Below are 22385 nucleotides of genomic sequence, written 5' to 3' on the forward strand. Positions count from 1 at the left end.
CTCTTTCCAACTACAGATTTATATATCTCTACTCAGATCGAAAAACCTTTGTCAAGCTGATTCCCCTTCCATCTCTTGCCACTTTGGTATTACAGCAGGAAATACGAGCACTTCTTTTCGAAACTAAGAATAAAGAAAGTTGTAACAAAGATATTTTCACTATAATACAAAGGCGAATTATCTCTTTTTAATTTTGTAAAAATGAACAGTAATGAAATCGTAGATAGATGATATTAGAATTGTGAAAATCGTTTATAGCGTCAACATAACATTCTAAATTATGATCATTAATAAAAATAGAAAAATAATTTAGTTTTTTTTTGCCGTAAGTTATATAAATGAATGACATACATTCATTTGGATTTTATGGAAAATCAAAACAATAATTAAAATCTTATACAATACTGAATAAATACTTAACAGTACAGTTATATAAAGCAATTGTATCAAAATCTCCATTTCATCTCCATTTGAAAAAAGATGTGACTGAATATGTCTATTGCGGACGATGAATAGTTATCTAAACAAAGTCAATTTTCATCCTATCATATAGTGGTTTGGTTTAAATGTAAACGTAAATTTATTTGTAATGAAAAGCAGTTTTATTAAGGAGATAATACAAATGATTAACATCTATTAAAGTATAAGAAATAAAATATAAAACATTAACATTAACTCATTCATCAATTAGAAATATAAAGATTTATATGATGTGCGTTAATCGAGCACATATACATAGTTTCAGTAATCAATAAATATATTTTCTTTGTGTTATACTTTATATAATGATACATTTATAGAAAATGTAAATGGATTATATATATATATACACATATGTATATATCACGTATTATTGTTTTTACCAAAACAAGTAGTTATTTTATTATATCAGCATTATTATCATATGTTAAATTACGACAATTACGAAGACTCATAAAAAAATTAATTTTGTCAACTAAATACAAAAGAAATGCAGTGTCATCATAGATAAGTATGTTTTGCATTTTTTTCTTCGATATATATATATATATTTAGTTATATATATGAATATATTTTTATGTGCATATTCAAAGCACGTTTCAAATAATCTTTGCAAACTAAAACTTGTTATTTAGTATTCAAAAATACTTAAAAATATAATTTAACGTCTGCAAATTGTTTTAAATGCGATTATGTAGATAAAAATATTTCTATAAAAAATAGCTATCTGTGGAGTGTTAATTAGTTGGAAAATTGAAAATATTAGTATCAAATTTAAATATAACTACAAAACAAAAAATGCAATGTTCCCCATTCCTATATTTTTGTTTTCGCTATAATAGAGCAAAGTTGTACCTGTAACCTGTAAGTATATAAAAGACTTTATGTTTCAATGGAAGAAACAACTTCGAATTTTATATCCTTCTTTATCAACTCATCGATCAATGATGTTTTATTAAATGCAGCACCAGCAGATAAAACACCACCACTAAAACAGTATAATAAAAATTATAAAATAATATGTATATGGAATAATATACATTCAAGTAAAAACTATAAACGTACGTTACAGGTATTTTATCGGATTCCTTAAGTATTGTTATAGCAGAAAGTAGTAACATAACGCATGTAGCGCCATATGCAGGATCGGTTCCACTAACTTTAGTAATCATTACTTTGTTTGGTAAATTGTCATGTTTGTCAGTAGGTTCAACTAATCCTTCAGTCCATCCATCTGCTTTAAAGGTTATGGAGAAACGAGTGTTATCCAGTATCTCCGGCTTAGGGCCTTCGCGGCTTATATATCCACCGGAAAAGAAAGTGGGATACTAAACAGAATCAAATAAATTTTGCAAAACTTGCATTACTTTTTGTTTCAAGTATCAAACTGATATGAAATATGTATTTTATAATAAAAAAATAGGACATACCTTTAGCAACAAATTACGACCAAATTCATATTTAGATAACATTACAAATATTAAACCAAAAATAGCAGTTGTCAACACAGAGAAAAGAGATCTATCATTAAAAAAGAAAGAGATATTTAATATGAAATTTTTAATATAATTCTTATGATTGGCTTTAAGTAGCTTAATAATAAGATAAATATAAATTTTACTTGAGTGTAAAATAAGTTTGAACTTGAGCTGGCCGTTGTTTATATTTTTCATACAAAAATCGCTGGGTACGCAGAGCTACAGAACGGTCAGATCCTGGAAATACCATAGACCAACCTTCTGATATAGAAGATTTGTGGAGGAAACCCCTAAAAGGTTATTAAGATTATTAAGATTAGGAAACATAAACAATGCAGAAATGTATTTAATATATTTATAATTAATTTATATAATTATAATTATGTTATGTTTATTTTATTGTTAACCTTGGTTTAAGCTTTGGCCAGAATTGAGGTAATCTCTCAGGATAGAGTTTGGAGCGCAACTCGCGTAATTCATGAAAATTTGCAATACCATAAATTGCTGATTCATATGTTCCATAATGAATGAGAGCACCGCTAACTTTTGTAGTTACCCATGTATTTAGATAAGTTTCGATAGAATTGACTTCACCATTAAATTTTTGTTGTGTAAAAATGATACCAAGATCACATGGTATGCTATCAAATCCACATGCACTTATGATATAGATACCAGCTTCTTCTGCTGCCTTATTATATTTTAATTGAATACTTTCTATATACTGTAATACAAAAATAAAAGGATAAACAATGTAAAAATATATAGCACAAGTAACAAGTAGAATTAATATCAAGTTATTAACTTTAATAATTTTGAAACATTTTGAAAAAATTACCTGTGGTTCACCACTGACATCAACTTGATGAGTATGTGTAGCAATACATGCTTTAATTACTGGTTCTCCATAAAATCTATATGGGCCACAACAATTAACAAGCACTTTAGCTTGTGCTGTCATTTTTTTTAAAGACTCTTCATCTTTCAAATCAGCAATCAATATAGGTACATCTTCTAAAGTTAATTCATCATATTATTATAATATAAGCAATATTATGCAAGAACTTAATGATCTAATGTTACCAATATCAGAAGCAAATTCTTTAACAACTGCTTGTAAAGCTTGCTTTCTGCGTCCAGATACTCCAAATTTCATTTCTTTTTCTTTAGCTAGTTGTGCTGCTACTTTTACAGCATATTTTCCAGTATATCCAGTAGCTCCAAATATCACAAAGTCTAATCGTTCGTCTGTCATAATGATAACACCTAAAAATAATAAAATATATCTCTGGTTTGGTATAAGAAATGCCAATGTCATATTTTTGCAAAAATGAGTTAAACCTGATATTAAGTTTGCAAACAATTGTATATTATATATAACAAAAGACAATTTCAAATTCTATGTAGAAATGACTAAAATAACATTTGTATATACCAATGTTAAAATGTTAAAATAAACCTTCTGTAGAAAATAGCAAAGTCAACATAAAAAACAAAAACAACATAAATTTTATTGTCTCTTTCTATCAAAAAAGAAATTTGGAACACTGGAAACATCTGTGTCAGAAATTATTTGAACATAAATTTTTTTAACATATCTTTAAGTGCTAATATTTGAATTTAATAAATGCTGAGAGTGGCAAGAGACTTGCATCAAACCACAGACATGTATATGATCATGTCAGTCTCTTATTAAGACTATAATTACCGTATGATTGATTTAACTTTTAAATATTCAAAGGTAAAAAACTAATATTTCATGGTCAGACTATTTATATACACATATGCAAATTTATATTTTTATGAATATAAAAAAATTGAATATGCTCAGGTAGAAAATTGCTTTATACTTTATTATGTTGTATTATTGCATGTAATAATTTTACAATTATATAATGAATTTAAATAAAGTACATGTTTTTACTTAAATGTCATCAGTATATAAATTATTATGAACTAGATCTGGTTTGAAGTTCATTAATTAATAAATATGAATTATTTATATATATGTATATATAAGTGCGAATTATATATAAGAAATAAGATATGAACAATAATAATCCTTGAATATACTTCTTTAAGATGCGCATTGGGAAATATCAAATAAAAACAAAAGACACGCCTTTTAGTATACTATCTTGAATATTGCTGTAGACTGAAATGTCATTTCGCCGGTAATTTGATATAATTATAATTCTCAAGAGTTTACTATATCTTTAGCAAAATTATAAAATTTTTATATCTTGTCGACAAAATACATACCTTGTATAAACGTTGATAAACAGGATCACAACCTTTTTCCGTGCTAACTTTAGTAACGTTGCACTCTTCCTCACAATTACGTCTTTCTATCCGTATGTTGATAGAATCGAATTGAGCTTGACCAGAGTACATACATACATATGCATACATATGTATACTGAATACCAATAGAGAGGGGATTTTATTACGTAATGTTCAATGGTCTGCTGTTTTTATACATCAAATACAAACTTTTAACTATAAAAATTATTTTTAAAAATTGAAAATATAATATTATCTTATACAGAGATACTTACTTCGACGCATTTGCATTTGGTAATGTGTTTTATTAGTACAATACGTTTTCCTTTCATCTCCGACATATATTATGAATAAAATAAGTAAAATGTTAACAACCAACCGTTGTTATATTTCCATTATTTAAATACATATTTAAAGGATCTCCCTCGTTTATACTAATAAATGTGTTAAAAAATAATTCTAGCAAATAGTCAAACGAATTAATTTTCAGAATGACTTATATGTCATCAAAAACTTTCATTTATGTTTCTAAAAAGTAATAAAATGCATTACCGTAATTGTCCTATTTCAATTATACAATATTAAATTATTCTACTACATCATTTATTTTTCTTAATTTATATTTACAACAATCTTTTGTTTTATTACTTGTAGTCTGTATTCGGCTAGTAATAAATTATATGTAAATAGCTCACTGTTTAGAATATCACTTTGCAATTAAAAACCTAAACTAGCAAATTTCTATTGTGATTTAATTTCAATGTACTTTGTTTTATGTATACGTAAGACACGAAGTATCGTTAACGTGTGTACAATTCCGCTTTCTCTTGGCTATATATCATCACATGTATACACTATTATTTACAGAAATGCACGCTAAAATTATAAATTTTTAGTGTTAAGAAATTCACCTTATATGAATAAAATAATCTATAAAATAATTGTTATTATTTTATAGCCCAATAAAGGCGATCCAAGCAATCTCAGACGATGAAAAAAAAAATTACGTTACTGAAAAAAAATATTTAGCGTTTACGTGATTTTTAGGTTGAAAAAAAATTAATGCATACATACAAAAAGCTTATGACTTTCATTTTTTTTATGAATATAAAATTCGTAAATATTTCTTACGAAAATGGAGCGCAATTAATTTTTTTGATAATGTTCTAATGGAAAAAGTGATAAAATACAAAGTTTTCGCAAAAACTTATGTACTTTACAAATCCTTATCATAACTTAAGATCGAGAAATATGTTCATACTCTTTTAGAGATATTGATCGTTGAATAATTAAAAACTCATATCCTTTCCTTTTAATTACAATATATAGTTATATTCAATAACTTTTAACTGATGCAAGACTGAGGGGTCTAGCCTTTTGTTTATTCTTTCTACAAGAAAGCAGAATACTATTTCATTAATTCCAGAGTTAAATATACATCGAATATAACTATCTCCTTATTCTAATATTTACAATATTTCACATTGTTTTTGATAAAGTACAAAACTATAGTACTTTAAAAGAATGAACGGAAAAATAGAATTCTTATCTACCTATTCAATTGCGAAAGTATAAATTCTATAAAAGAGGAGAAAGTTAATATTTGTTTTCTCTTTTAAGAATGTAATCATCCGTTAGCAAATATCATATTTGTAGTTTGTTCTTAATTTTACAATAAATACATAAGACAATATAGCTCACGTACGCTGCGTATCACCACAAAATGATGTCATTCTAGATATTTCTTTTGATGTAAAATTTTCTTGGGTTTTCAGTTAATAGAAAATTTATATAATGTTGAATATATAATTTTTACAATTTTTGCAGACATCATATGAAATAAGACATCATTACTTTAATACCTATCGCAGTGCAATAAAATATCAGTTAATGTAAGATTAATTATTAAACGATAAATCAATCATTAAAGTTTGAAGACTTTTATGTTGAAACGTAGTATAGTTTGAAGTGGTGAATAACTGTATATAAGCTACACATCTATTGAACATACATGATCAGTATCGAAAATGCAAAATATGTTACATGCGATTTAGGAAGGCATACATTTTGAAGTACGTATTTAAACATTGTACGTAATAATATACCCTACAAACACATTAATTTGATCTTAGTTCGTTATCAAATCTTACAATAATTGCACTGTAATAAAAGAGACACAGATACGTAAACATAATTTCTTACATATCGGAAATATTAACGAATAGAAACTTAAAATTTTAGCATCACTCCTTTTCAAGAAACCCGATATATTTAAAAAAATTATTAACTATATGTTAAGAATATTTATAAACTGATTATTTTCACACCTCTCCTAAAAGATCCTAAAAAGATCATTCAATCCAGATAGAATTCTTGCATATTAAATAAGCAATGGAATAAACTTTATACATAGGTACAAGTCACAAGTAGTACTAAATCACAGAATAAACTGTGTAAAGAACTTCACGCTTAAACAATAACCATGTTTAAAGGAGCATAATATAAAATGCTCAGTCAGGTAAAACAACACAAGGCTCCATCGAAATTACAGTTGCTTAACAACGCATTCAAGGACGGTAATAAGGAAGGAGCACTAGGAGTTAGCATTTGGCGGAGGTGGTCTTCTATCATAGTCTCGTCTATAATCTTTGTTTGGTCGCCATTCGCTAGGATAATTATCTCCAGGGTAACCTCGACCTCTAAAGTGGCTCGGAGGAATATCAGATGGAGGATAACCACCGCCACCTCCACCTCCATATCCTCCTGGACCGTATCCATAACTGGGTGGTCCTGATGAATATCTATAATAATCACTGAACACGAATTTTATGATTATTATTTTTATTCAAAATCTTGTTTCATTCTTTTAAATTTATAACTTACCTCCGTTTGTCATTCATATGGATATTACGGTCGCGATCTCGATCTCTGTCACGATGATATCCACTAGACATTCGTCCATAAGAATCAAACCGGTCACGTTTATGATCTCCAAATCTAGGTATTGATAATCTAAATTATATATTGTATTATACAAAAACGAATCTGTACTGTTTCTATCACACTGATTATACATACCTTCCATCTCGCATATCTCTTCCATCACGGGATAACCAATGGTCATCCTCTCTGCTTCCACTGTAGTGTCCACTTATACTGTAACCGCCGCTATCTCTCCTAATTCGCTCATCTTTACTTCCACTCATCCTGTCCATACTTCTATCACCATGCGCTCTATCTCTGTCCCTATCACGTTCTCGATCTCTCTTCATGTCTTTGTATTTTGATTCTTTCTCCTTGTGTCGTGGCGTGTCCACACTATTAGTGGTACTTGAAGTAGAATTTGGCGTCGACGTAATGGGAGTAATGGTGGTAGCACCAATAGTAACTGTAGATGTATTGCTGATACTGTTTACAGCAGATATAATCGAGAGATGTTTCTTACTCGGTGTGCAGCTACTATTTGAATTTTCTTCCGTATCTTCAATCTTTCGTTTTTGTGTTCTACTCTCTTTAATACTTTCTACTTGCTTTTCGATATGTTTTTCGGTATGCTTCTATAAAATAAATTACATTGATGATATTTCTTACATTGTAATAATATTAAAATAAGAACAAATCTCTTATTATACCTTTACATTACTTGATTCTTCTTTCTTTTCTGGGCTAGACGTAGCACTTGTATTACTTTCACCTCCTTTTTTCGTCGCATGTTTATACAATTTATAAAGTTTCTTCGCATCGAATTCTGTAAATTTAGATACAAAATACCATAAATTACTTCTCCATTCTTTGATTTGTTCAGGATCTCTATATTCTTCTAGACAAGTGTTAATTTGGTTTCCAATTTGTACAAGACACTGTCTTGTGTGAGCGACTTGTTCCGCTTCGCTCAAAGACTGGTCTGGTCTATCCAAAGCCTTAAGTGCCTTCTTTACTGGTCTCATCTTTTCTTTGCACTGCATAGTAGAAAATACAATATTCAAACTATTGTGTAAATTTGATATATAAAAGTAACATTAAATTTTTAAAATAAATTAAATTAATAACCTCATTAAATATAGAAGGATCCAAATCACCAAGAACATCAAGAGCTCTTGGTTCATTATTAGCAGTAAAATGCATCGGACCCGCTGCTTGTTTTGCTTTTTTAGCCTTCTTATTTTCTTTTTTCTCCCTTTTAGCTTTCTTTTCCTTCTTTTTTTCTTCTACTATCTCTTCTACTTCTTCTTTAGTTTCTTTCTTTACGACAACCTCTTCTTCTTTCTTTGTAGATACCTTTAAGTAAAATAAGCATGAAAACATTTATGTATAGAATATTTCTTAGAGTTAAATGTAAATATGTAACACAAATATACTTTTAATTGTATATAAATTTACCTTTTCAACTTTGGATTTAGATTTATTACTTTCTTCACCTGAACTATCATTTTCCTCTATAATTTCTTTTGTAATTGCAGTTTTTGTTTCTTTTGGTTTTCTTGGTTTTCTTGCTTTAGTCTAAAATTAATATTTGAATATATTAAAATACAAATATGAAATGGAAGATGACAAGGTTTAGGAAAGGAAAATGCAGCAGAGAAGCGCTCATAGAGGAAAAAGAGGCATTCAAACAGTGATGTAAGGAAAGAAAGGAAAGGCACGAAGAAGAAGAAATGGGGAAGATAAAGATGATCAAAACAGAACAAGAAGCGTGGAAATACATTAACAGATATAGAAGAAATAGGGAAGGCATAGATGAGGATATAAGCGAAGAAGAGTGGAAAAATCATTTCATGGAAATTTCGGAAGGGACAGAGCACAAAGAGAGCCGAAAAACAGGGGGGCATAGAGAGGAAGAGAAAGCAACGGAGGGGAGAAAAGATAATATAAGGAAGGAAGAGGTGATTTACCAGCTAAGGAATTTGAAGGAAAAGAAAGCAACGGGGGAAGACGGGTTAAAAAATGAGGTGTGGAAGTATGCACCGAAGGAAGTGAGGGGAGGAGGCGTTATGGGAGTTATTAAAGAAGATATGGAAAGGGGAGGGGATACCAGAGGACTGGAAAAAAGGGGTGATATGCCCGATATATAAGAAGGGGGACAAGAGAGTAGCGAAGAGCTACAGAGGGATAACGCTGATGGATACTGCAAGATCTACGCAGGGATATTGGATGAACGTCTGAAAGCAGAGATTGAAGACAAATTGGAAGAGAGCCAATTTGGATTCAGAAAAGGAAGAGGAGTGACCGATGAGGTTTACATGATAAACCACATCATAGACAAACAGCTAAGCAAAGAAAGAGGAAAATTATATGCCTGCTTTGCGGGCTTAAGAGCGGCGTTCGACAGGCTAAACAGAGGGAAATTGGAGGAGAAAATGAGGAAAATGGAGATTAGAGAAAAGCTAATCCAGAGGATTACAGAAATATACGAAGAAACGAGGAATATAGTGAGAGTCAAGAACCACAACACAAGAGAATTTTGGACTGTGAGGGGAGTCAGACAAGGATCCTCATTGAGCCCGAAGTTATTCAACATCTACATGGCAGGACTAGAAGAAGAATTAAGGAAAGGACAAGCCGGGGGCATAGTGGTAGGATAAAGAAAGGTATGGTTATTGACATACGCAGATGATATTGTGCTGGTGGCGGATAGAGAAGAGGAGCTAAAGGAGATATTGAAGAGACTCAAAAACTTTTTGAAGGAAGCCGATTTGGAGCTGAGCACGGAAAAGACTAAAATAGTAGTCTTTGAAAAAAGAAGGAGCAAATGGAGGCAAAAAAAATGAAAGTGGGGGAAGCAAGAATTAGAAGAGGTGGACAAGATAAGATACCTAGGGTATATACTGCAGAAAAACGGAAGTGATGAGAAGCGCATACAAGATAGGAAAAAGAGAGCAACAATTGCAATGAAGAAAACATGGAGCGTGGGAGAAAGAATATTCAAACAGGACTACAAAAGGGGAATGAAGATGTTTGGAGCACTGGTAGAGAGCGTGGCGCTGTTTGGAGCAGAGGTATGGGGATGGAACATGGAAGAAAGACTGGACGGAGTTCAAAGGGGATATGTGAAATGGATATTAGGCTTAGATATGACAACACCAAACTATATACTGGTGGAGGTATGCAAATTAATAGAAATGAAAGAGAAAGCATTAAAAAGAGCAGCAAGGTATGAAGAGAAAGCCCTAGAATCAAAAAAGGAATTAGTAAAGGAGTGCATAAAGGAAAGAGAGAGAGAATGGGGGAATGGTCAGGAAGGGAAAAGAGCAAGAAAGAGAAAGAAGGGACTAGAAGAGCTAAGAAAAGGAGGGACGCAGATAGAAACAAGAGAGGAGTAAGAAAGGATGACAGCAGACCAAATTATAGAAGAAAGAAGAAAAAGAGAAACAGAAAAGAGGGGGAAAAGGATAAGGGAATCCAAGTATAACATACACTACAGAAACATAGCCAAAGAGAAATTACTAAAGTACTTAGAAGGGAGGATGAAGTGGAAGGACAGAAGAATACTGGCAAGATTCAGATGCGGAAACGAGACCAAAGCAAGGGAATACTGGAAAGAAGAGGGGGGAAAAAGATGCAGACTATGCAAAAGGAAAGAAGAAGATCCAAGACATGTAATAGAAGAATGTGAAATAACGGGAGGACCAAAAGACATAGGAAAAACACTGAACGAGACTGGAGAAAGTTTAGCAGAACTGAAAGCAATAATAGAGAAGAGAAGGGCAAACGACAAGGAGGAGGTACAACAAGGAGGCTAAAGACCAAAGTGGCAATAGTTTTTAGTCATTAGTTGATAATTTATAGTTCCTAATGCTTAGTTTTTAGAGTAGTAGAATAAGCAAGGTAGTGCAATAGAATAGAGTGGAAAAGAGAGGAGGTAGATATGTAAGAAGGGAATTAGATGTAAGAGATGTAAAACCGAAAGTTCGTCCAAAGCCGAAAGGCACGGACTAAACAATAATAAATACAAATATGAAATGAATAATCTATAAATTATAAATCTATATATCGTCACCATACAAAGATGAAAGCCATCAGGAATTTGGAAATTACCTTAAATTGATATTCAGGATGTGGGATAAGGACATAACCCTGCCAAGATAGATTATAACGATAAAAGGGATTTTTATGGGAATACAATAAAAGTAAAATAATATATCTTACCACTCCTAATTTGGAGTCAATTTGTTTTTTGAGTACTTTTAGTAGATATTCGGCTCGAGTGTTTATTTTTTTTAATTGAAGTTTGCTACCATTTGGGAGAAGTTTATCACCCAGTTTCAAATTATTATCCATTTTTATGATTTCCCATGAACCCATGCCATGTTGGTATATACCTCTTAAAAGCCTAGAATCATCTTCGGAGCTCCAATCACAATCAAAATTTGCCGGTTTCAATCTGTGTAGTAGCATTTATAATAAAATAAATACGTATGTGTGTATATAAATATATCTTAATGCAAAAATTCGATAAAAAAATATACTCACTTAATATCAATATGCCAATTAGATCGTTGTTCCGAATCCGATGGTAAAGCTTGTTCTAGAGGCTCTAATTCCTTTACCGCGGCAGAGAAAGATTTTGCGTTGACCATAACTCCCCCAATTTTAAATGTAGGACCTCTACCTCTCTTACGACCAGGACCTTTACCCTCTTCTTCACCTTTATTCTCTTTCGCGGTACTTTCAAACTCGGATAAACAAGCTTCACATCTAGATTTTAGTTGATCTCCTAAGAAGCGTAATTCTGACATTGGCTTTTCTTGCAATTCTGCATCCGCCGCAATATCATCTAATCGTTTCAATGGTGCAGGGAATTTTTTATAGCTTTTAACAAACCTTCGTATCTGTGTAATAAAAGAATTTAAATTTACTCAAACACATGTAGATTATTATAAAGTACAAAACCTAAGTACATACCTCTGCATCAGTGAAACTTTTAATATTTTCTCGCGGCGTAACCCTTGGTCTACCTCTTTTCTTAGGACGCTCATCATCGCTACCATCAACCTCACTTCCGGAATCCTCTCCTTCTTCACTATCATCGGCAGATAGCTTTTTCCGCTTTCTTACTCTTCCTTAATAATGAAGCAAACATTGGATAATATATAATATATAATATATAATATATAATATATAATATAATTTAACGCGTTACATACCTTCTCCACTTTGATTAATTTGCTGCAATGTTTTTCGACTTCTTGGAGGTAAATATAAATCCTCCATTTCTTTTGACTTCTCTTCTTCTTCAACTTTTTTTCTGAAATTTTCAGGAATAATTTCGGCCTAAAATCAATCAGAATACAAATGTTTTAGTTATTTTTTTATACATAGAAATATTATAAAGTATATTTGATATCAAAAAATTAGATTTACCCAATCTTTACTCTCATCATCATTATCATTGGGTTGATTAACTGGTTCGGATTCTTCTTCGAATGCTGCAAAACTAGCAACTTTGAATGCTGATAACAGTTCATCTCCAACTGTTGAAGGCCCTTCATCTCTTGTTTCTGCTCTCCTCAGAATTTCATCAATATCACACTAATAAAATAAAAATAATAAGAACTAATCTTTTCATCTATACATATAGTCTTAAATTAGAATAATTTAAATTCTTTAGAATAATTACAGTGGGTTCTTCATCTCCGTCCTCTTCATCTTTAAATAAATCTTCAGCTCCAAATTTTAAAATAGCATTTAAATCTTCTTTATTAAATGGATTGTTATTGGTCCCTGCACTTTTTTTATCTAATACTGTTCGACCAGTTGTATCCATCCGTTGAATTACAAGATGATCCAGAACCATTTTTTGCTTTGCTCTTTCTACTATTTCCTCCTCTACAGAATTTTTTGTTACTAAGCGGTAAATATTTACCTATATAAAATGAAGCATTCTTTTTAATAAAATGTTTACTATTTATGATTATAATGTCGATACAAAATATTGAAATACCTGATTCTTTTGTCCAATACGATGTGCTCTAGCTTGTGCTTGTAAATCATTTTGTGGATTCCAATCTGAATCAAAAATAATAACGGTATCAGCAGTAGCAAGGTTGATACCAAGACCACCTGCTCTTGTTGATAATAAAAAGCAAAAATCTTGCGATCCTTCAGCATTAAAATGATCTAATGCTTGTTTTCGTAATTCTCCTTTTATACTTCCATCTAATCTTTGGAATGGAAAATGTTTCTTTTGTAGATATTCTCCAAGAATATCTAACATCCTGACCATTTGACTAAATATTAAGACCCTATGACCTGTTTCTCGTAATCTCACCAATAATTTATCAAGAAGAACTAATTTTCCAGAACCGCGAATTAGTTGCTGTAAATAATCTTCGTTATTGTCCTTCCTTTCACTTTCAGTAGGTTTTGTAAGGAAAGCATGGTTACAGCATTTTTTTAATTCAATAACAATATTCAAGAACGTCATAGTAGAACCTTTAACACCTTTCCGTAATGCATTATAATTCTTGGTTAATATCCATTTATAATATTGTTTTTGCAAAGATGTCATTTCTACTCGTAATATTTGTTCAACTTTAGCGGGCAAAGATTTTTCTACATCTTTCTTAACACGTCGCAAAATAAATGGTTCTAATTGTTTATGTAATTTGGAATATCCCTTTTGAGCTGCATTATCATGCTCTTTTTCAAATTCCTCCCATGAACTAAATCTATATAAACAAAAAGGACGGTTATAGAAAACTATTATGACTAAGAGAAAATTTGTAAAATCATAACAAGTTACTAACTTGGTAGGCATTATAAAGTGTAATAAGGCCCATAATTCCTTTAAACTGTTTTGCAATGGTGTACCAGTTATTAGGAGCCGGTGATTCGTATGAAATTCAGCGAGAGCTTTATACAAGAGCGAATCATCGTTCTTTAATCGATGAGCTTCGTCTACTAACAGTACGGCCCAATTTAAGGCACCCAGAAACGCTTTATCCTTAAGTACTATTTCATATGTCGTGAGTATGGCGTTAAATTTTAATCTCTTTGAGCTATAACACCACTCATACTCTCTAATCTACACAAAAACAAAATTAAATTTTTAATATGTGATAAATATATTTATAATATGCAACTCTTTTAAATATTGCAAAAGAAATTCGAATTTATAAAAATAAGAAGATACTACATACAACATTACGGGAAGTAACGTCACCCAGATATGTAACAAAATTCATATCTGGTGCCCATTGTGACATTTCTCTTTGCCAGGAAGTCATTGTCGAAAGGGGCACCACTAATAAAAATGGCCCATAAAGCTGATGTGTGTGGAATAAATAATAAAGGAAGCATATTGTTTGTATAGTTTTGCCAAGACCCATTTCATCTGCTAAAATAACACTGTAAACGAATAAAATTCATTATAATATAATATGTATATTGAGAGATTATATAAAATAGTGAAATATAATCTACCTATTCTCTTTGCACCAAGAATGGATCATCCAGTTCAATCCATCCATTTGATAGTCTCTAAGAGTCAAATCCCGACCTTTTCCCATATAGTCTGGTTGTCCTTTTAACTGATGGAATTTGGGCCTAGACTTAAGAACTTTGCAATGTTTGCTTGGTGTTCTTTTTGACTCTTCTCTTTCGCGAAATTCTTTTATTTTCTCTGGCCATTTTTTAACAATCAATGCTCCATCTTCCCATGTAGCCTCAGCATAGGGTAAACTTTCCCATTTACAATAATAATCTGGATGATCTGAATCAGGTTTGTTATATTCAGCAATAATTCTTTCAACATTATTGTAACTTTTCAGGAGATCTTGTTGAAGTTCTAATTGGCATTCAAAGTAATCTATATCTTCGGGTCCAGCATAATCCCGCCACTGTTTGATTTCCCGTTCTCGTTTAATAAAATTATCTAATTTTTTTAATCCCTTTACTTTTTGTGCTTTCAATGACTCTTCTGATTCCCATGTATTATGTATATGAGACCATCCCTTCCATTTTATTGAATATTGCAGTTCGGTTTCTTCATTAGACAAATCCTCTGGATTTGGATTGCCATTTTCTTCTATAGCATAAATTGTTGTGACATTGCCTGTAACTAAAAGAGGATATGCTATAGAAGAATATTTGAGAAAATAAGGATATGATCACGTTTGTGATTATTTTGCAATTTACAGTTTGCAATTATTTGATAGACTAACCTCCCTTTTTACCAACTCTTTGTCCCAAAATTCGTTCAATTGTTTCTGTATTATCTGGTTCTGGATTTGCAGTGTTACCTTCTTCAATTTCTACAAGATCTTCACTGTCAGTTCTCTCTTCACTTTCCTCTTTGTAACTAATAGCAGTTCCACTTCTTCTTGTAACTTGCCTAACAGATTTAAATTAACATTAATTTATCAGTATTATATGGTATTAAAGTATTTTATGGTATTTTATTTTTGAAAAAAATATATATATATATAATTTTTCAAAAATAAAATACCATACCAATACCTCCATACAATAGCAATACCTCCTGTTATCATCACTATCAAAAGAAGAATTTTCAGATGATTCTGAAATTCGTTTTTTCCTTATCCTTCCTTTTTCTTTGGCTTTTTGTGCCGCGCGTCTATTCAACGACTTACTAGGTGGTGGTCTCCTGCTTTCAACATTATCAGATTCAGAATCTGAACTGTCTGAGTTCCATGAATTATGTGAACTGCAAAAAAAATACAATGCTAGCACATGTGTATTTAATAATATAAGAAATATTGTAATAATGAAAAAATGAAATACGTTTATAAACTTCATTGTTTGATACTTTTATCACATAATATAAGTTTATTATTTCAATGATATATTTAAATTATACTTATTAAAATCTTGCTTCTACTTTTCAATAATAAATACAGATTAATTCACATGCTTGATATAAAAATGTCCTCTTCTATAAAATATTAATGAATAATTAACTAATAATTAATACAGCAATTTACTGTGTAATTTATTAAAACTGTAATATATAATAAGGAAAAAATGTTCTTTTTCTGGTGTAATAATTTTTACTTACTTTTAGTAATAAGAACATAAGGTTTCTAAGTGGTATTTTGCTATAGCATATTGATAAGATTTTGTATATATACATGCAGATAATCTAACACAAATTCAGGTGAAAGATTTCATACTTATTAAATAGTTCTTTTTGAGTAAAAATTTTAATGAATCACATAAGTGCATATGAATAGATATATAGCACAAACTAAAAGTGCAATAAATAATAAAATTATTTAATGCAATGCAATAGTTTACTCAACAAAACAAAATTGTAGATAAGATAGAAAACAAACAATAGTGCTATAGTGGAAAAATTTATTTGAAGCACTAAGCTTATTAAACACAAATATAAACATCAAGAATGAAAAATATAAAAGCACATTGATACACAATATATGCAATACAGAAAAGTGCATACATGATTAACATAAAAGCTTCATAGAATTATTATCACAGCTGAAGTTGCAAGGTACAAACGTACTACATAACAGCTACTTGTATATTATATTAACCAAATTCATTTTTCCAATAAATATCACTTTTCTAAATTATAAAAATTAAGACTTATAATATTTTTGATTTTATGATTATGATTCTACACACTTTTGAAATATAATTGAATGTTAAAAAATAAAGAGCTTCATTTTTTATATTTGCTCAAGTAGATATATCATAAATTTATAAAATACTCTTTTAAAAAATGCAAATTCTGAATTACCATTGTCTAAATAATAAAACTGCATTTATTTATTATATGTAGTTATATTAATTCAATTCATAAGGAACTGGAAGGATTATAGAGTTTATAATTTCAATTTCCGATAATTACTTGAATTTTTTCATATTACTTACCCCTTTTTTTTAAATTTCTTGCGACTATCGCTATCGCTTTCACGTTGTGTAGCAAGCCTTTCAGGCTCTTTCCTAGAACGGCTAGATCTTCTGATTCCATAAATGTCAGGATTCTCATCCCACTCGCGACTAGACTCATTCTTAAGCCTAACTTTTGTTTCTGTACTGTGATTTGAACTTTTGCTCTGGAAGCTATCACTTTGTGCAGGTGCATCCGACTTCTCTGATTTATCAGAATCAGAACCTGATCCAGACCCGGAACCACTTGAGGAGCTAGAGTCACTGCATTTGCAGTTGGGCAATGTTTTATTTCACTATCATTGTTTATAATTCACAAAATATATAAACATCAAATTTTCCAAATATAAAATATCGGCTGTTAACTTAAAACAACAATTGATTGCAAACCCAAATTTTATTGATGATTTCATTCATAATGATTATTGAATATTGAACTATAATTTTGTAATCTTTCATTATAGAATGGTCTGGAGTGAAAAATGTAGATAATAAACTCAAAGGCGTTATATATTTAATAAAGTAAATGTTGATTTGTCAATGCATATTAATTAATTGCAATAAATTTAGATAATTTGAAATAACTTTAGATACTTTAATATTAGTAATTTTATTCTTGAGCATTTATATTTCAATATATGTATTTGTGAAAATATTCCCGTTTTTTACCTTTCTGTACAATCTAAATTAACATACACTATGTATAATATTATTAGGACAAATTATCATAAGAAGTAAAATGAGTAGAAGCAGTAGGATACTAGCTCACCTAGTGTTTAAATTGTTTCAATATACAAGAAAACATTGCATGAGTAACAGAAACTTGAACATTGTGCTTATATAAAATTCAAGGGATACATTAAATTAGCATGATTGTCAAAGCAATGTTAATGCTATATAAAGCTATAGCAATACACAAAGTTAAGTAATTCATGTCAAATAATCCCTTACATATCAGAAAGTCAAACACACATTATATAAAGGAATAATATCTTACTATTATTAGCTGTTTTAGATTACTATTATTAGCATATTATATTGGTAACAATTGTGTAATACTTTATTGGAATAGTAAAATATAAACACATTGCCTTATGTCTTGGACTTTCTGAAAGGAAGAGATTAGATAATAGTAGTTTCAATACCAACCTTTCTGATCCAGAACCAGATCCTGTATTGCTTCCAGAAGAAGAACTATCACTTTTACTTTCATTTTCAGAATCAGATCCCGATTCTTTACCAGACTCAGACTCTAACGTTTTCTGTAATTTAATAAGACAAATCTAACAATATCCTATCTTTAAAAATATATAAGTCGCAATGTGTTGTTTGGAATAGTTTTTACTCATTAATGCTAATATAAGTAATTTTCTGAATGTATTACTTATGTCTTTTAATATAGCAGTCCTTTAAATTTATTTTAGCATATTTTTAACATAATAGTACAACATCTTTCCCATATCTTGGCATATTTTTAATGTTCAGAACATAGCTTGCAGATAAATTAACAATGCTATCTATCAGGAAGATCTTTCCTCCATTTTATAATTCTTGACCACCATTTTGTAGTTAAGAAATGCTTAATTTTCAGGGTCTTCAGAAAGCTTTCTAAGTACACTTCAATAAAATATTAGGAACCTAGCATATTTGATCTTACATCTTTGGATTACATTCAATTATATATTAGTAAAGAAAACATATAATTAGGTATCTACATTAATATAGATTAAACTACTAAAGACTAAATATCAAACAGAAAGATAGTTACATACATGTACTAAAGATTCTATTCTTTAAGAAAAATATTCTTCGACCAAAAGAAAGTTCACAAGCTTTGAACAAATGAAGTATTCTTTCTACATTTGCTATGCATTGTATGTAACTATCTTAAGCCATGAATTGATAGAAGAGTATTACAGAATTTCCTGTAAATGATTAATTTAAGGAACATATACTTTTCTGTAAATAACTAGTATAAGGTATAATGGGTATTATAGAATAATGTAATTCAACATTTTAAGTACTATACAGATTTATTGAACATTTCAGCAAGTACATTATGAACAATACTTGACTAAACTTAAATCTGTTTCTTGAACAACATATAAGTTAAGAAAGAAACTGTTCACACTCACTTCACAATAATTCTATACCATCATTAATTTCAATATCAAAATAATTTTTAGCATTAAAAGATTGACAAAGATAAATAATACCCAATCTATGTTGGAGACAATATAAAATACAACTCTGTCATGTGAAACACAATATTGTTTGAAAACAAACCCTATATTACATTCCATCTTATGAAAACAATCTATATCTACAGTTATACAGCAACACCATGTGCTTCTATATAACAGAAACAAAACTTTTGTAGATGAAAACTACTGTTATTTTGACCAAGTTTTGTTTCTTCAATAGGTTCCAAAACTTTACCTTTTTCAAAACTATCTATAAGATTAAGAAATGTTTGAAATGTTAAAATTGTGCATATTTTGCTGCTACGTAGCAATATGAAAACCAAAATACAGTTACTTCAAATATCATACCATACTTAATTCATTAACGATGATATAAACGTCAATGAATAACTCTTATATATAATAAACATATACTTCAGTATATAATATGTATGTAAAAATTATATCATATCTTACGAACTTAAGAAACAATAAATTTTAAATACTCATTGCATAGAAAGTTTTATATTTTACTTCTTCAGATTTAAGTAACACAAGCGGATATAAGCTTGTTTATGATATTTATATAATCAATCCTTGTTCTTGAAAGTTTCAGTATTATGTTTTGTTATGTAGATCTTGGTAAAATGTATTATCCAATATTATATATTAAATATTATACAACTATAAAAATGTATCTAATATAGGATAAATGTAAGGCCTGCATTTACAAGAATCATTGTCCCCCTTAATTTTATACCTTATTTGTATACAATTCTAGTAAAAATGACATTCAAAGTTACAAATGTATTATCTTGCGGTTATTTGTAAATAGAAAATAAATGTATGATGTACTTGTGTCCATACAAATTCAAATTTTATGGAAAACATTTCATAAATAAAGAATCAGATATTATTCATAATATATAAAAATTCTTGAAATACAGAGAAATGATTTCTCCTAAAGTAAAAAGCTCAGTATATATGAAATATTTTCCATGTGAAAAGCATGTAATTGTCAGAGCTTTTGCAGGTGATTGTGCTACACAGTCTCAACTATAATACAGAGAATGTGTATCAATCTTTGAGCTTAATTTGCAAAAATGGGTCTATTTAAAATTTTTGAATAAGCATGGACCCAAGGTAAAGGAGAATGCAAGGAATCATTTTTAACGAAAATTAGGGTGGAACAATGATGTTTTAAGTGATAAATGTCAAAATGAATGAATGTAAACAAACTTATAGGTTATTAAGAAGCTAGAAACTATGTAAAATTGCAGAAAATTGTGATTTAGTGAAGACAAGTCCCTGAGCTCATAAGGTCAGTAAGACCCCGCCCTATACGCAAAAACCTTTTAAACAAATTTCCAGTGGTTTTTTTCGTTTTTACGAGGATTTTTCTCCTTGTAGATCAATGAAACGCATGTGACAACGCGATTTTTCCCTAGTCCAAACAACACCACTGCTATATCACGCAAATTGTTCTTTAAAACAACATTGACGCTCGTATTGGCAACGGAAACAAACAATTATTGCTAAAAAAAATTGACGAAAAGCTAAAACTTAAACAATTTTCGAACCCGACCACTCACCTGCATCATTCCGTCTGCGCGTCGCACCGATATCTCGATATAACATGCACCACGCACAATATCACGTTAATTTAATAATTAAACTGTCGTGTATACACGTATCCGTTGTATTAATCGACTATTGATACACAAAGTCGCGACATCGTACAAAATTATCGAATTTCCACGTACTATATGTTCACAGGCCTGAGCTTGGCCGCCATTTTGTGAACTAGTCTCGTTCTTTCGCCCTCCCCGACCGTCCTCCGTCTACCGTTCCAACATGCAGCGCGCACGCACCTCTCCCCTCCCCTTCTTCCATCTACACCCCTTAGTAAAATGAACGCCCTGTAAATCTGATAAAAATTAGATCTTTTATCAACATAATTTCAAAATCTGTAAAAAGACCGTCCTTTACAAAAATAAACATTTACATTCTACAATTTTATTCCCCAATTTTTCAAAGAAATATCGTTTTAATGAATTATATTAAAACGCAGTCAGAAAACGGAAATCGTTGTATGCCAGCCATTTTGATTACTCACAGAAATTTTACCCAGAATGCCTGGTGAGTTTTTCTGTTGCTCTGTATATGCGCAATTATAGTGATCGAGTAATCATGCAATGAAATCCGTTTACTTATATAATTCATTATAACAATTTTTTCTCATTTTATAGAAAATATACTTTAAAATGTAGGAGAAAATGTAATTATTCAGTTGTAGTAGTTAAATTTAATGTTCACTTAATCCACTTTAAGAATAAAGACATTATATAGGAAAAATTTTTATAGAAATATGTTTTTGTGTACATATAGAAATCATGAATATATAATATTATTTTCGAGCTCAGAGACTTAATCTTATTTCTTAGGACGTTATTATGAAGCTATGTATGATATCTTGGATACTGTATGAAAGTTAATGATGTTACCATGCAAAGTGAATAAGCGATTTTATAAAGCAACATAATATGTAAAAGCTGTCGTTTTACATCAGATTGGGTAGAGACAAAAGACAAATTTGATCGAATTGAAACTATAAAAATATTAAGTACATTAAATAGAAAAAAATATTTTTAATAAAACAAATAGTTTTACCCGGTCCAATGAAAACCAGCTTGCATTTTCGCAGGCGTTGTAACTAACGTATTATGACGAGAATGAAAGACGAAAAATATTACCCAGACACCCGTGGCACGTCATATCGGAAAAGGAAGAAAAGCCAGCGGGTTCGATATACGATTATTTACGATTTCCGGTTGAAAGTCGATTTCTTGCCTTATCATTCCATTCCACATATCGATATCTCGTTTGGCGATGGGCGCGTAAAATAATTATATGAAACTGCTACAGGTTAGCACAATATTAAAAATTAATAAAAGTAATATATACATATATTTAAAGTAAATTCTTAAACTTAAAAAATTAATTCTTCATTGTATTTGATCTATGTGTATTATTAATATCCTAAATATGCTATATATTCATAGTTTTATACATTTATCTTTATTGTAAGAAA

At 30.1% G+C, this 22385-nt stretch overlaps 2 protein-coding genes across 4 annotated transcripts; both read right to left on the reverse strand.

Annotated features, from left to right (window-relative positions):
* Positions 1 to 579: 579 nt before the first annotated feature.
* Positions 580 to 4366, reverse strand: LOC117159804 (saccharopine dehydrogenase-like oxidoreductase). Of its 2 annotated transcripts, none has more exons than XM_033339957.2 (8): positions 4221 to 4366; positions 3042 to 3224; positions 2797 to 2969; positions 2366 to 2682; positions 2102 to 2248; positions 1911 to 2001; positions 1546 to 1808; positions 580 to 1468 (listed from the first exon to the last, which is right to left on the reverse strand). In XM_033339957.2, exons 2-8 carry the CDS (start codon positions 3211 to 3213, stop codon positions 1363 to 1365), a joined length of 1269 nt encoding a protein of 422 aa, XP_033195848.1. In that variant the 5' UTR covers positions 3214 to 3224; positions 4221 to 4366; the 3' UTR covers positions 580 to 1362. The 2 variants fall into 2 exon arrangements, with proteins under 2 accessions (XP_033195848.1, XP_033195847.1); XM_033339956.2 differs by having other exon boundaries at positions 2797 to 2972.
* Positions 4367 to 4827: 461 nt separating this feature from the next.
* Positions 4828 to 22084, reverse strand: Chd1 (chromodomain-helicase-DNA-binding protein 1). 2 transcript variants are annotated; one of them, XM_033339954.2, is made up of 21 exons: positions 20887 to 22084; positions 18261 to 18373; positions 17094 to 17375; positions 15718 to 15906; positions 15404 to 15573; positions 14664 to 15300; positions 14381 to 14588; positions 13988 to 14265; positions 13183 to 13909; positions 12859 to 13104; positions 12603 to 12770; positions 12386 to 12512; positions 12144 to 12301; positions 11712 to 12070; positions 11388 to 11622; positions 8622 to 8741; positions 8292 to 8519; positions 7874 to 8200; positions 7320 to 7798; positions 7125 to 7238; positions 4828 to 7054 (listed from the first exon to the last, which is right to left on the reverse strand). In XM_033339954.2, the coding sequence occupies exons 1-21, from the start codon at positions 20893 to 20895 to the stop codon at positions 6835 to 6837; spliced, it is 5394 nt and encodes a 1797-aa protein (XP_033195845.1). In that variant the 5' UTR covers positions 20896 to 22084; the 3' UTR covers positions 4828 to 6834. The 2 variants fall into 2 exon arrangements, with proteins under 2 accessions (XP_033195845.1, XP_033195844.1); XM_033339953.2 differs by having other exon boundaries at positions 7125 to 7253.
* Between the last annotated feature and the right edge of the window lie 301 nt (positions 22085 to 22385).

Source organism: Bombus vancouverensis, chromosome 6 (genome assembly GCF_051014615.1).
Source record: "Bombus vancouverensis nearcticus chromosome 6, iyBomVanc1_principal, whole genome shotgun sequence".
In the NCBI taxonomy this organism is placed as follows: domain Eukaryota; kingdom Metazoa; phylum Arthropoda; class Insecta; order Hymenoptera; family Apidae; genus Bombus; species Bombus vancouverensis.

Bases quoted from the DNA above. Each gene is read 5' to 3' on its own strand.
- Chd1 (XM_033339953.2), bottom strand. The intron at 15,574-15,717 runs GTATTGCTATTG...TAAATCTGTTAG, and splicing joins GATAGTGATGATAACAGGAG to GCAAGTTACAAGAAGAAGTG. The intron at 7,799-7,873 runs GTATAATAAGAG...TTTATTTTATAG, and splicing joins AAGAATCAAGTAATGTAAAG to AAGCATACCGAAAAACATAT.
- LOC117159804 (XM_033339956.2), bottom strand. From the start codon at position 3,213: ATGACAGACGAACGATTAGACTTTGTGATATTTGGAGCTACTGGATAT. The intron at 2,973-3,041 runs GTAACATTAGAT...AATTAACTTTAG, and splicing joins AGAATTTGCTTCTGATATTG to AAGATGTACCTATATTGATT. The intron at 1,469-1,545 runs GTACGTTTATAG...ATACTGTTTTAG, and splicing joins TCCGATAAAATACCTGTAAC to TGGTGGTGTTTTATCTGCTG.